At 55.9% G+C, this 11,974-nt stretch overlaps 2 protein-coding genes across 9 annotated transcripts; one reads left to right on the top strand and one right to left on the bottom strand.

The window, feature by feature from the left end:
• Positions 1-687: 687 nt before the first annotated feature.
• Positions 688-5,958, bottom strand: IRF3 (interferon regulatory factor 3). Of its 3 annotated transcripts, none has more exons than XM_036833236.1 (8): positions 5,701-5,958; positions 4,755-4,927; positions 3,911-4,082; positions 3,754-3,824; positions 2,920-3,106; positions 2,439-2,819; positions 1,432-1,547; positions 688-923 (listed from the first exon to the last, which is right to left on the bottom strand). In XM_036833236.1, the coding sequence occupies exons 2-8, from the start codon at positions 4,917-4,919 to the stop codon at positions 756-758; spliced, it is 1,260 nt and encodes a 419-aa protein (XP_036689131.1). In that variant the 5' UTR covers positions 4,920-4,927; positions 5,701-5,958; the 3' UTR covers positions 688-755. The 3 variants fall into 3 exon arrangements, with proteins under 3 accessions (XP_036689131.1, XP_036689132.1, XP_036689130.1); XM_036833237.1 differs by having other exon boundaries at positions 5,770-5,958; XM_036833235.1 differs by lacking the exon at positions 5,701-5,958 and adding an exon at positions 5,034-5,320.
• BCL2L12 (BCL2 like 12) lies at positions 5,958-11,828 on the top strand. 6 transcript variants are annotated; one of them, XM_036833254.1, is made up of 8 exons: positions 6,024-6,130; positions 6,279-6,365; positions 6,809-6,923; positions 7,139-7,281; positions 8,354-8,440; positions 8,528-8,619; positions 9,454-9,741; positions 11,616-11,782. In XM_036833254.1, exons 3-8 carry the CDS (start codon positions 6,817-6,819, stop codon positions 11,664-11,666), a joined length of 768 nt encoding a protein of 255 aa, XP_036689149.1. In that variant the 5' UTR covers positions 6,024-6,130; positions 6,279-6,365; positions 6,809-6,816; the 3' UTR covers positions 11,667-11,782. The 6 variants fall into 6 exon arrangements, with proteins under 6 accessions (XP_036689148.1, XP_036689147.1, XP_036689151.1 ...); XM_036833255.1 differs by having other exon boundaries at positions 6,113-6,130; positions 6,282-6,365; XM_036833253.1 differs by lacking the exon at positions 6,279-6,365 and having other exon boundaries at positions 5,958-6,130; positions 6,824-6,923.
• Positions 11,829-11,974: the final 146 nt, after the last annotated feature.

Here is an 11,974-nt window from a genome sequence, read left to right as displayed (position 1 = left end):
ATGGAGAGGGAAACTAAGGCACAGAGCAGCGAGGGCCACACAGTGAATCAGGGCTGCGCTGGCCTCCGTCAGCCCCGTTGCCCAGAACCCAGGCGCGGTGAGGAGAGCTGGGTGCAGCCAGGCCGCGGGGGGAGGGTGGGCTGCGGTTGGGGGTGGGCTCAGAACTCCGTTACACCTGGCCCTCGTAGGCCCACACGGAGGGGAGCCCAGGGCCTGGAAAGGAGAAGGACTTGCCTGAGGTCACCTAGCAGGAGTTGGGAGGGGACCCAAGGCCCCTGACAGGCAGGACAGTCAGGCGAAAGGCTCTGTGCTTACTGGATGTCGGCCTGAACTGTTTATAGGCAAGATGGGGGTTCCAGATTGAGCCCCAAGGCCGCCCTCAAAGAGTGGCAACCTTAGAGTCAGACCTGGATTCTGACCTGTCTTGTATTTTCCTACTTTGTGAACTTTGCTCCTCTCTAAGCCTCAGTGTCTTGGTCTATAAAGTGGGGGTGACTGTCACCTACTCACCAGGCCACAGGGAAGAGGTAAGGAGTGTCAGCTGCCCCCTGCACGGTGCCTGGCCTTTATGCAGTGAGCACCTAGGATATGAGTGGCTTGCACAGATGGATAAACGGGTCTTAAGAAGGAATAACCCCCAACGTGGGTCAGGGCTGGCCCAGGGACAGTGAACACCAGACAGACAAGTGATGACCATGGCCGGAACCAGTTTATTGGTTGAGGTGGAAGCTGAGGGCTCAGGCCTCCCCGGTGACCTAGAAGTCCATGTCCTCGACCAGGTCCTGGAGGTAGGCCTTGTACTGGTCCGAGGTGAGGGAGAGTGGGTGGCTGTTGGAAATGTGAAGGTCCACAGTGTTCTCCAGGGAGGAGGCACCCCCTACCCGCGCCATGTCTAGCAGGGCTCTGAGGCACATGGGGACAACCTGAGGGAGGTGGGGGAGAAACAGTCAGGGGAAACAGCCAGCACCATCTACTGTCGGGGATGGGTTGAGTAGACTACAATTCCCGACAGCCCCCACTGTAACCCAGGATGAACCGTTAGGCCCAGGGCTGCTGGGCGTTACAGTTTTCCCCATATTCACCACCAAGGGAGGCCAGAAATGGGTCTTAGGGCTGAGGCTGCTGAGGGGTTCCTGGAAGCTAGAGCCGAGCAGCTTGTGATGAGAAGGACTCCTGGGAGCTGTAGTACCGCACCCAGCCTGCTAGGACTTGCAGTCCACCAACTTGCACATGGTTGGGAGAACGCAAAGTAGGCTTTGGGGGTGAGGCCGTGGGAGGGACACCAGAAGCTCCTGAGGAGGAACTGGTACTTGCAGAGACTCTTAGAAGTTGTAGTTTCTCCGAGGGGACTGTGGGAATTGTAGTTCCCAGAAGCAACCTCCTCCCTTTTAGGATCTACCCCTCAGCTCCAGGAGCCTGGGGCTGCAGTACCTTGACCATCACGAGCCTCTTGATCCATGGTTGGTCCTGGGGCCATGACTGCCCCACGCAGAACCAGAGGGTGTAGCGTGGTGAGCGTCTGCTTCCTTCGATGAAGGCAATCAGATCTGGGGGCCCAGGAACCTAGTCAGGGATGGGAAGAAGACCCTCTACCTGCCCCTCCCTGCTCCCCGAAAACCTCAGTAACATCCTCATCTTCTTCCCTGATCTAAAGCTCAACATGTCTCTGCCACCATGACCAGGGGGGCTGTTGATTTGGGGGAAGTCCCTCCTGTTCTGGCACAAGCTGAAATGTTCCTCCTCCCTGCCATCAGGGCTGGGCTGGAAGGTAGGCCTCCCCGCACACCGCCCGGAGCCTCAGCACTTGGATGGGGAAACAGGCCCAGGAGGGGAGTCCACTCCCCCAAGGATGCTCAGTGATGCTGGAGTATAAGGTGGTTGGTGGTTACTGCGCTTTAACCCTTCAAGGCCATGCTGTCCAATATGTAGCCATTAGCCACCGTGGCTATTTAAGTTTTAATTGTATCTAATTAAAATCAAATAAAACTTAAAAAACTCACTTCCTCATTTGCACTCACCTCACCTAAGTACTCAATAGCCACACGTAGCTAGTGGATACCATATTGGGCAGTGGAAATACAGAGCATTTGCATCATTGCAGAAAGGTCTGTTTGGAGAGCAAAGCCCTAAAGGATTTCTTTCTCCTGCATCTGTCTTTCCACCATAATTGTAATAAATGATAACGACTATGGCAGCTAATTCCCCGAAGCACCTTCTGTACGCTGGGCCCTGTGCCTCCTGCCAGCTCCGGGCAGGTGAGAGAGAGGAGACAGTCCTCAGACTCCACAGGTTCAGGGCAGTCCAGTCCTTCTACCCACAGGTTCAACCACAAGCAGAGCAGCAGGGTCTGAATTCGATCCCAAACCTCCTGACCCCAGAGTTTTTAACCACCGTTGCCTGCCGTTTCCACAGCAGAGCTGAGGCCCCGCCTCACTCACCTGCTATGAAGGGCCCCATGTTGAACACGCCTCCTTCCCTGTCCTTGGGCACCTCACCATCAGGCCTGTGACCACTGTTGGGGAGGAGTTCCTCGCCCACGGCCCAGTACACATGGCAGTGCCCCAGCCTCTGGGCGCAGAGCCACTGCCCGGCCCTCCACAGAGCTAGTCCCCCGCCCAGGCAGCTCAGCACCCGCTGCACGTAGCCTGTCACGCCCCTGTCTGTCAGGGACGCCGCGGGGTCTGGCAGTCTTATCGGCTGTCCAGGCAGTGTCCTGTCCCCTGCTTCTGATCCCACCAGCCGCAGGCCCCCCGGGCAGAAGACAGTCTGCTGGAAGACTTGGCAGCCCCGGTAGAAGACGGTCACCTCGAACTCCCAGTCTGAGCAGCAACAGCAATGTGAAGGGGGAGAGAGGATGAGGGAACGTCAGGGGGCTTGCGGCCCAGCCCTGACCCCTCCCACCCCGCAGCTGGCGCTCACCTTCCTCGCTCACCAACAGCTGCTTCAGTGGGTTTTCAGGGGGTCCCGGCTTTGGGCAAGGAGCAGGGACATCTAAGTTGGGGCTCAGCAAGAGCTGAGGGGGGTTCTCAGGGGCCATGGTCAGACTTGAGGGCCCTCCATCTGGGGCCAAGTCCATGTCACTCAGTAACTTCTCCAGAATGTCTTCCTGGAGAGGGAAAAAAAAAAAGGATCCAGGTATTTCCACAGCCTTTTCTGGAGACTTCCCATGGACCAAGCTTTGTGCTCAGCGATGTGGGGACCCAGAGAGGAGACAGACCTGAGCTTTGCCCTCAAGGGGCTTCTAACCTGGGGCACAGACAGTAAAATATGTACAGCTTTGATGTATGCCGGGCACTACAGTGGCCCGAGGGGAGCAGCTAATTCCACCCAAGGATCTGGCTCTCTGCAAGCAAGACCTGGGCAGAGAGGGCTGGGAAGAATTTCAGAGGGGACTTGCCCTGGCACAGACATCGGCAAGATCAAGGATAGAGAGGTTCTGAGTTCCCAAAACGCTGAGAGAACCCTGCACAGGGAGGAAAGCTATTAAATCCTGGAAAGGTGGATTAGGGCCTTGAATGCCTGCTGAAAGCTCTGAATTTTCTCCTGAGGATGCTGGGAAGCCACGGAGGGCTGTGGGCAGGGGGTCGGGGGACAGGGTCAGCACTGAGTCAGGTTGGGGACAGACTGCAAGGGAGAGAATGGAGCCTGGGGTGATGGTCCAGGGGAAGAAGATGAGGCCTGAATAGGCCCATGAGGACGCAGAGAGGGGATGGGGCAGAGACTGAGAGCAGGATGGTCGGGGCGCATTCTTACCTGGATATCAGAGGTACTGTATCTGCCATTGGTGTCTAGAGAGGTGTCTGGCTCAGATAAGTCCCCAACTCCTGTGGAGAAAGGTGGGGAGTGGAGTGGGGGTGCCGGGGACACTCGAAATCCCATCCCTCTAAGTGAAGCCTCACTTCCAGCACACCTGAGGTCACAAACTCATAGATCTTGTGCGGGTCGTGGGGGTCCTTGCTGTGGTCCTCTGCTAAACGCAACGCTTCCTTCCGGTTCAGGGCGGACCGGAAGTTCCTCTTCCAGGTGGGCAGGTCGGGCTTATCCTTCCCAGGAGTGTAGGCACCGCTGGCCTCAGCCCAGGCCTAGGGGACCAGTGATACCAAGATAGTGGAGAGGATGACTTAGACCTTGCCCCAGGGGTCCCAACCCTGTCTCCTCTTGTCCTAACATCGTCCTCCCCCCGACACGTTCTAACTTGGCAAGGTTCCATCCCCAAACTCTCAGATTCTCTGCGCCCCGAATCCCCCTACCACCACCCTTCAAACACCTCTGCTTTCTAAGCCAGCCTTCCAGGTCCTAATGGGTGTCTAACTCTGCCACCAACCTGCCCCAGGACACCCTCTGTAGTAACCCCGCCCCCTCGCACTCTAACTCGGCTTACCACCACTGGTGTATCCTAATTTGGTGGTAAGAAACCTCAGTTTCAGGGCCAAGTCTCGCCTCTAATAGTCCAAGACCGGCCCCCAGAAATTCTACAACCAAGAGCCCCACTCCGGGGGCCCCGAACTCCCCAGGATGCATTTCCTTCACTTTCCCGATTCTATTACCGGAATCTGGCAGCTCTGATCCTGCCTGCTCTCCGACACCAGTCCGTGGATCCTACTAACTTCACCCCTTCCCGTTCTAACTCCACCCATCTCAGTCTGTCAGAATAAGAGCGGGCCTCTCCAGGCTTGCTAATCCCGCCTTCTCGGCCCCGCCCCTCGGAGTCCACCCCGCCCCCTCGGAGTCCAGCCCGCCCGGCGCGCCCGCACCTGGAAAATGCCGAAGTCCTCCAGCTGGGCATCCTGCCGCAAGCCGTGCTTCCAAGGGATGCGGAAGCGCGTGCGGCTCTCATCCAGCCAGGCCACGCCCTCCAGCTGCCCCTGGTCCAGCTGAGATACCAGCCAGGGCAGGATACGAGGCTTTTGTGTTCCCATGGTCCGGCCTGCGCGCAGAGAACAGGTCCTAGGTACAGGCGGCCTCCCAGGGCCACCCCGTCCGGGGGTTCCGCACCCAGACCTCCCTCACGGGCCACGGCGCAGGTCTCTCACCTATATCTTCCTGGGGTACCAACAGGAGACCTTCTCCCATCCTCCAGCGAGGCTTTCTAATTCAGCGAGAACTCCCTCCCAAGCCCATTTTACACCCCCCTCCTTTCCCCAGCTTCTTCTGTGTAGATACCTCTACCTCCCTCAATTGCGCCCGTGTAGACCTTCCCTCTTCCACTGAAAGCCCCTCCTTCCCCCCACATCACCCAAGGCAGGTACTCCCACTTCCAAGGTAGAGCCCTCCCTCTAGTTATTGCAATGCAGACGCTAGTGACCTGTAGACCGCTACCTGCCGCAGTTACCCCAAGGTAGACCCCCTTCCACAGTTCCCCCCGTCCCGATGATCCCCTCACCCATTCCCACCGTAGACCATCCACAATCCCTCCCAGACAGACAGCTTCCCTCCTCCAGGGCACGTCCCCACTTTCTAGAGTGGACCGCCTCCCATTCTCAGAGTCCCGTCGATCTCTCCCCTAGATCCCCCAGTGTAGACGCCTCCTCTCCCCTCCTCTCCACTAGTTTTTCTACGTTTGCTTTTTTTACGGCCGATCTCGGCGCCAGTCATTGCTTCACTTTCCCCCAGACTACACAACCCCCCTTCTCCACTGGCAGGGTAAACCCATCCTTTCTCCGATTCCTCACTTCTGAACGCCACCTACTCGCCAGTTACCTATGTTTCCTATGTGGCGGGTCGGGCGCGCCAAGTGCCCCGGCCACGCCTGTCTTTGGGGTTTCGTACCTCTCGAACTCTCAGCTGCACACCCCACTTCCTGTCAGCTGAGCTTTAGAGGTGGGGCTTCCTTTTCTATCGATTTCCTGAAATAAAAACGACTTCACCGTCGTTTGGGTGACTCCAAAACCAAAGAGGCTGCTCGATAAGCGGGTGCGCCGCCCCCCAACCCCATGCTCTTTTTAGGCCTTCCGACCGCGGGCATGCTGGGAACGTCACATGCAAATTAGGCGGGGCCCAACGCTCCGCCCCTCTACGTTTGGGCCGTCACCAACCTGGCCCAGGGCGCAGGCGCGGGAAAGTTCAACTAAGAAAAGAAAGTTTATACAAGTTCAGTGGAGGAGGTGGCGGCGGCGGGGCCCGGGACCAGGTGAGCGGGACGTTAGCGAGGGCTAGGTGAGGAGGGAAGAAGAGGGAGCCGGGATCCAGGAGGGGGCAACTCAGTCCCGCTTCTCCGACATCCGAGTGTCCTGGGTCCCCCAAATTCTAGCCTCAGAGAGTGGAACTACACCTCCCAGCAGGCTGCGCGGCGAACCAGTAACGGACGGAGGGGAATGTTTGCTATGAAGCCTGCTGGGATTGGTAGTTCTCGACCCTCTACGGACGTGAGCAGCTTGGCATATACCTTCAGAATCAAGAAGTCCCCAAGCCTCCTTCTCCCTCTGGGACTCAGAAGTCTGAGGCCCCCGCCCCCTTCTCTCTTAGACTCAAGAGTTCACACCCCCAGCCCCCTTCTCCGAAAACTCAGGAGTCCAGGCCCCCAGCCCCTCCTCCCTTAGACCCAAGAATCCGGATCCCCAGCCTTCTCCTCTCCCAGGATCAAGGTGTCTTCCTCCTCATCCCTCTTCTCCATCTGGAGACTTAAGCGTCTGGGCCCCCAGACCCCCAACTCCCGTAAAGGACCTGGGAATGCAGACCCTCAGCCCCTTTCCTCTTTGGGGACTCACAAGTCCTGGTCCCCTCCTCATTCGGGGACTAGGAATTTGGGCCCCCAGCCTCTACTTCCCGCTGAACCCTGGAGTCCATCCTCCAGCTCCCTCTCTCACAGGTGCCCCCATGGCAGGCTCGGAAGAGCTGGGGCTCCGAGAGGACACGCTGAGGGTCCTAGCTGCCTTCCTAAGGCGGGGTGAGGCTGCGGGGTCTCCCATTCCGACCCCACCCAGGTAAGAGGAGTTGCCCTCTTCCCTCCGGGAACGGCATTTGGGGTGGGCCCCTCTCCAACTCCTGCTCCTGGACTCAGTCTGTCTCCTTTCCCCCCCTCTTTATATCTGGCTCCACTCCTTGTCCTGGGGGTTGCAGGAAAAGGCCCTCAGTGGGAGGACAAAGGTACTGCTTGCAAAGGGCCTTTGGGATCACTCTCTGAGGTCCCCTTCCCCAGGAGCCCTGCCCAAGAGGAGCCAACAGACTTCCTGAGCCGCCTTCGAAGATGTCTTCCCTGCTCCCTGGGGCGAGGAGCAGTTCCCCCTGAGTCCCCTCGGCCTTGCTCCCTGCCCCTCCGGCCATGCTATGGTTCAGAGCCTGGTAAGAGATTTCCCTCGATCACCCAAGAACTGGCAGCTTTGATTCTTAAAGCATAGAGAGGATAAGGAACTAGTTCAAGATCACTCAGCTAAGGGGGTAGCTGTGGGGGATCTCCAGCACCTACCCTCACCCCCGACCCCCAGTTGGTTTACTAACTGTCAATTCTGTGAGCAGGCTTCAGGAGGGCTTTTGGTGCCTTTCTTTCTTTCTTTTCTTTTCTTTTTTTTTTTAACATCTTTATTGGAATATAATTGCTTTACAATGTTGTGTTGCTGCTGTATAACAAAGTGAATCAGCTATATGTATACATATATCCCTATATCCCCTCCCTCTTGCGTCTCCCTCCCACCCTCCCTATCCCACCCCTCTAGGTGGACACAAAGCACCGAGCTGATCTCCCTGAGCTATGCGGCTGCTTCCCACTAGCTAGCTATTTTACATTTGGTAGTGTATATATGTCCATGCCACTCCCTCACTTCGTTTTGGTGCCTTTCTATTTGTTATCTCTCTCTTTCCACACATGCTTCCTTGCCCCTAAGACTTTTGTAACCACCAGTGCCCCCATTAGGGAGGCAGGAAACCTGATTTCCAGTCACAATTCCCTGGCTGTTTTGGTTACATGAATCCTTTTCTCCAGTAGCAAAGTAGGAATGGGGGGAGCGGTGGATACTGGACTTGATCAAGAGTGACCAGTAGGTTTCTTCTCATATGTGATACTGGATAGACTAGCAATGGCTCCTGGGAGTGCTCGCTTGGAGAGGATTTCACAGCTGGGGAGAAGAGTTCTGTGATGAGTTGTTGCCTGAAATGGGCAAGGGATAGATTGGTAGTAGCTGGAGTGCCATGTGTTTGCCTTCCTTAGATGGAATAATCTTCAAGGTCCAGTTCGGCTCAAACATTCGAAGTCCAATTTGGGGAAAAGTAAAAGGGTCTTTTACCAAGTTTGCTCACTGGGCCTCAATTTATCCCATTCTGAAATGGAAATCATTGCTACCTGGCAAGGTGGTTGGGAGGAGAGAATCCCTAAGTTCCTTATGTCCTGAAGGCCCATCATTGGCTCTTTTCATCCCAGGCCCAGCTACTCCAGATTTCTATGCCCTGGTGGCCCAGCGGCTGGAACAGCTGGTCCAAGAGCAACTGAAATCCCCACCTAGCCCAGGTGAGGTGCAGAAGGGCCCTGGAGAAGGATGAGGGTAGAAGGGTCGCCACGGTTCTGCCCCCAGCCAAATTCTCTTCTGCCCCCCAGAATTACAGGGTCACGCACCCACAGAGAAGGAAGCCCTGCTGCGAAAGCTGGTGGCCTTGCTGGAGGAAGAGGCGGAAGTCATCAACCAGAAGGTGATGGGCGGTCTGTTCCATCCCTTAGCTAGGATAGGAGTTGCGGCATGGTTCTGCACTGGGACTTGAAGCTGGATTTGCATTCTCATTGGATGGTCAGGTGGGGAGAAGGTGGGACAAGGCTTCAGTGAAGGGGTGAGTGACAGGTAAGCCAGGGCAATACCTTAAATTAGTGACGTTCTTTGATCGTCAAAGGGGCGTGGCCTGAAGGCAGAGGGGTGTGGCCACCAGAAACTGTTCTAGGAAGGAGATTGGACGAGGTGAGGCAGTAAGGGAATGTATGGTGATGGGAAAGGGAGGAGGGGGTAGCTTGAAGACAGCTGTCTAAAATCTGAAGCCCTGATTGACTATATAGGGACGTTGCTTAGATCATGGGGGAAATGGACTGCTGGAGGGAGTGTGGCTTGTGACTCTGTCCTGGAATCAGGTTGGGTCAGGAGCTTGGGCAAAGTGTATGGCCTTATAATATTCATTGTCTGGTAGAAGGCAAGGTTGCCGTAGTCACTGGCCTGGCCTTCGGGGAAGCCCACAGGGGCGTGGCTAGAATGTTAGCATGCTAGAACACAGCTAATACAGGGCTTGGTCCTGATTGGCTGTCGAGGCCTTGGCAGGGGCGTGGCTTGGCTTCTCCGGTTCTAGGCCATCTTGCTGTGAGTAGTTTGGCCGAGATCATATAGTCTCGTTTGTGATTGGCAGATGTGCTGGATAGGGGCGTGGCTTAGGGCGTCAGTTGTATCTAGAGCTTGCTTGAAGCCACGCCTCCCAGCCTCCCATTGGCTGGCTACGAGGGTGTGACTGAGGCAGACCCTGCCTCTTCCCCTCCCCGCCCCACAGCTGGCCTCAGACCCCGCCCTGCGGCGCAAGCTGGCCCGCCTCTCCGCCGGTTCCTTCAGCCGCCTAGTGGAGCTCTTCTCTAGCCGGGAGGGCAACCCTCGCCCAAGCCAAGCACGCCCCTCGCTGCCGTGCCCCGGGCCCCCACCGCCTTCCCCGGAGCCTCTGGCCCGCCTAGCCCTGGCCATGGAGCTGAGCCGGCGCGTGGCCAGGCTGGGGGGCACCCTGGCCGGTCTCAGCGTAGAGCACGTGCACAGCTTTGCGCCCTGGATCCAGGCCCACGGGGGCTGGGTGAGCCGCTAAAGCCTCTCTGGGCTTCCCTTTACCTAACTGTAATTGTAATTGTATGTGTGTGTATTGGGGGTGGGTGGGGAGGTGGGCGGGGAGGCTCTTAGGCTGCCTTTCAGACATCACGGGTGTTCTCCCAGCTCCACCATTCATCCGTTTCGTGTTTATTGAGCACCTAATGTACACGAGGCACTGTAGTGATCAGTGCAGATGCTATGCCCAACTTAAACCACTCTGGTATACACTAACAGTTATGAGCTAGAAACAAGTTTCTTCATCCGTAAAGGGAGGAGAATTGTATACCTACCTCAAAGGGTTATTGTGAGGATTAAAATGGGATCATCCTTGTAAGTACTTGACATTTATGTGATTATCTGGTGACTGTCTGCCTGTGCAGCACTGCCTGCGGGAATGCCCTTTGCCTGGTGTCTCCCTGCCTTGCTTCCTCTGCCCCTCTGCTCAGGTATCACTCTCAGCGAGCCCTTCCCTGATCCCCATTTAAAATCGCAGCCACCTCCACACCGTCCCACCTTACCTTGCTTGCTCACCGCTTTAAATCCAGTGCTGGGCTCAGAGCTGGATTAAGCTCCTGTGTAATGGCTGTGTGACCTAGGCAACTGTCCCCGTCTCTCTGAATACCAATCTCACGCCGCTCAGTGGGCACCATCTCACCTGCCTCATCACTGCCAGGCTCTCAGAATGTAAGCATTGCTTCATAGACTGGCAGGAGCTGGCTAGGTGCGTTTGAGGAGCAGAGAGACAGCCAATAGGGCTGGAGCAGGGTTAGTGAGGGGGAGAGGGTGGGAGATGAAAGCAGGAGGGGCGGCCAGATCGTGCAAGGCTTTAGGCCTTGTGGTCAAGGTAAGAACTTGCACTTTGACTCAGTGAGCCAGGAGTCCTAGGAGGGCTCAGAGTAGACGGATGTGAGCTGTCTTGGGTGGTCACAGGTGCCCTCTGGCGGCCGTGTGGAGAATACTGTAGGGGGCAAATACTGTAGAGGGCAAAGACCCAAGGGGGTGAGTGGGCTGGTCCAGGGAGAAGGTGAGGGTGGATCAGACCAGGGTCGGGGTAGTAGAGAATTCTGGATTTAATTTGGAGGTAGACCTGACAGATTTTGCTCATGGAGTGGATGGGAGACAGGAGTCAAGGATGATGCCAAAGATGCTGGCCTGAGCAGCTGCAGGGCTACATCTGATGTCCTCTGGGACCAGGAAGAGCAGAGTGGAGGGGAAGGTGGGGAGCAGGTTTGGGGAAGAGGCAGAGGTGATCGGAGGTGGTCCAGTTAAGGGAGAGAGACCCCTGAGACCTCAAAGCAAGATGATGACAGGACAGTCGATATTAGTGTCTGTAGCTCAGAGCAGAAGCTGGTTTATTTGTAAAATCATTTTATTTGTTAAGGAATGATAACGGGTAAGCTTGGCCAGGTACTCAGCCAAGGACTTTAGTGGAATGATCCCATTGAAACCCCACAACAACCTTATGGGATTCGATTATTATCCTAGTTTTATGGAGACTGAGGGAAAGTCACTTATGCAGGGTGGGGGATTGGAATTAGGGCTTTAACACAAAGCCAGGGCTCTTTATCATTAAAGCTCCAGGACTCTGTTTGTTCCCCTTCTTTGAGTCTCTGTCCACCCCCGCTGGGGCTCTGTCTCCCCCCGCCCCTTCTAGGACTCTGTTCCCATCCACCCCGAGTCTCTGCGCCTTTCTTGGGGTCTCCATCCCTCATCCCTGTCCACCTCTCTCTGGGTCTCTTTCCCCTCCCCCTCTCTGGTTCCTTGCCTTCCCCGCCTCTGCTCTCACTGGGCTGGTGTGGGTGCTGCTGTGAGTGGAGGACGCCTCTCTGCTCATGGGGCTCTGCCACTTTTCCCTTCCAGGGGGGCATCCTGGCAGTTTCACCTGTGGACTTGAACTTACCCCTGGACTGAGCTTTTCCTCAGAAGCTGCTACAAGATTGGACCTCATGTCCCTGCACTCTTTTTCCAAGGCTTCCTATTCCACTCAGGGCTGTGGGGTGGTGCCCACCCTCTCTGTTTTTGCCAAAAAAAAAAAAAAGTTTAAAATGTTTTGACATTAAAAACTTTTTAAAGTATTTAATGATTTGTCCTTTCACTCAAGAACTAAAGTTCTAAGTAGAGGAGATTCGGTTCGGAGACCTCTCTGGTTTATAAATTGAGGAAAGAACCAATTCATTCATTCCAGAAATATTTATTTGGGGTACCTACAAGCACCTGTC

This window comes from Balaenoptera musculus, chromosome 19 (assembly GCF_009873245.2).
Source record: "Balaenoptera musculus isolate JJ_BM4_2016_0621 chromosome 19, mBalMus1.pri.v3, whole genome shotgun sequence".
In the NCBI taxonomy this organism is placed as follows: Eukaryota; Metazoa; Chordata; class Mammalia; order Artiodactyla; family Balaenopteridae; genus Balaenoptera; species Balaenoptera musculus.
This window is presented reverse-complemented; position numbering and strand designations above follow the sequence as displayed.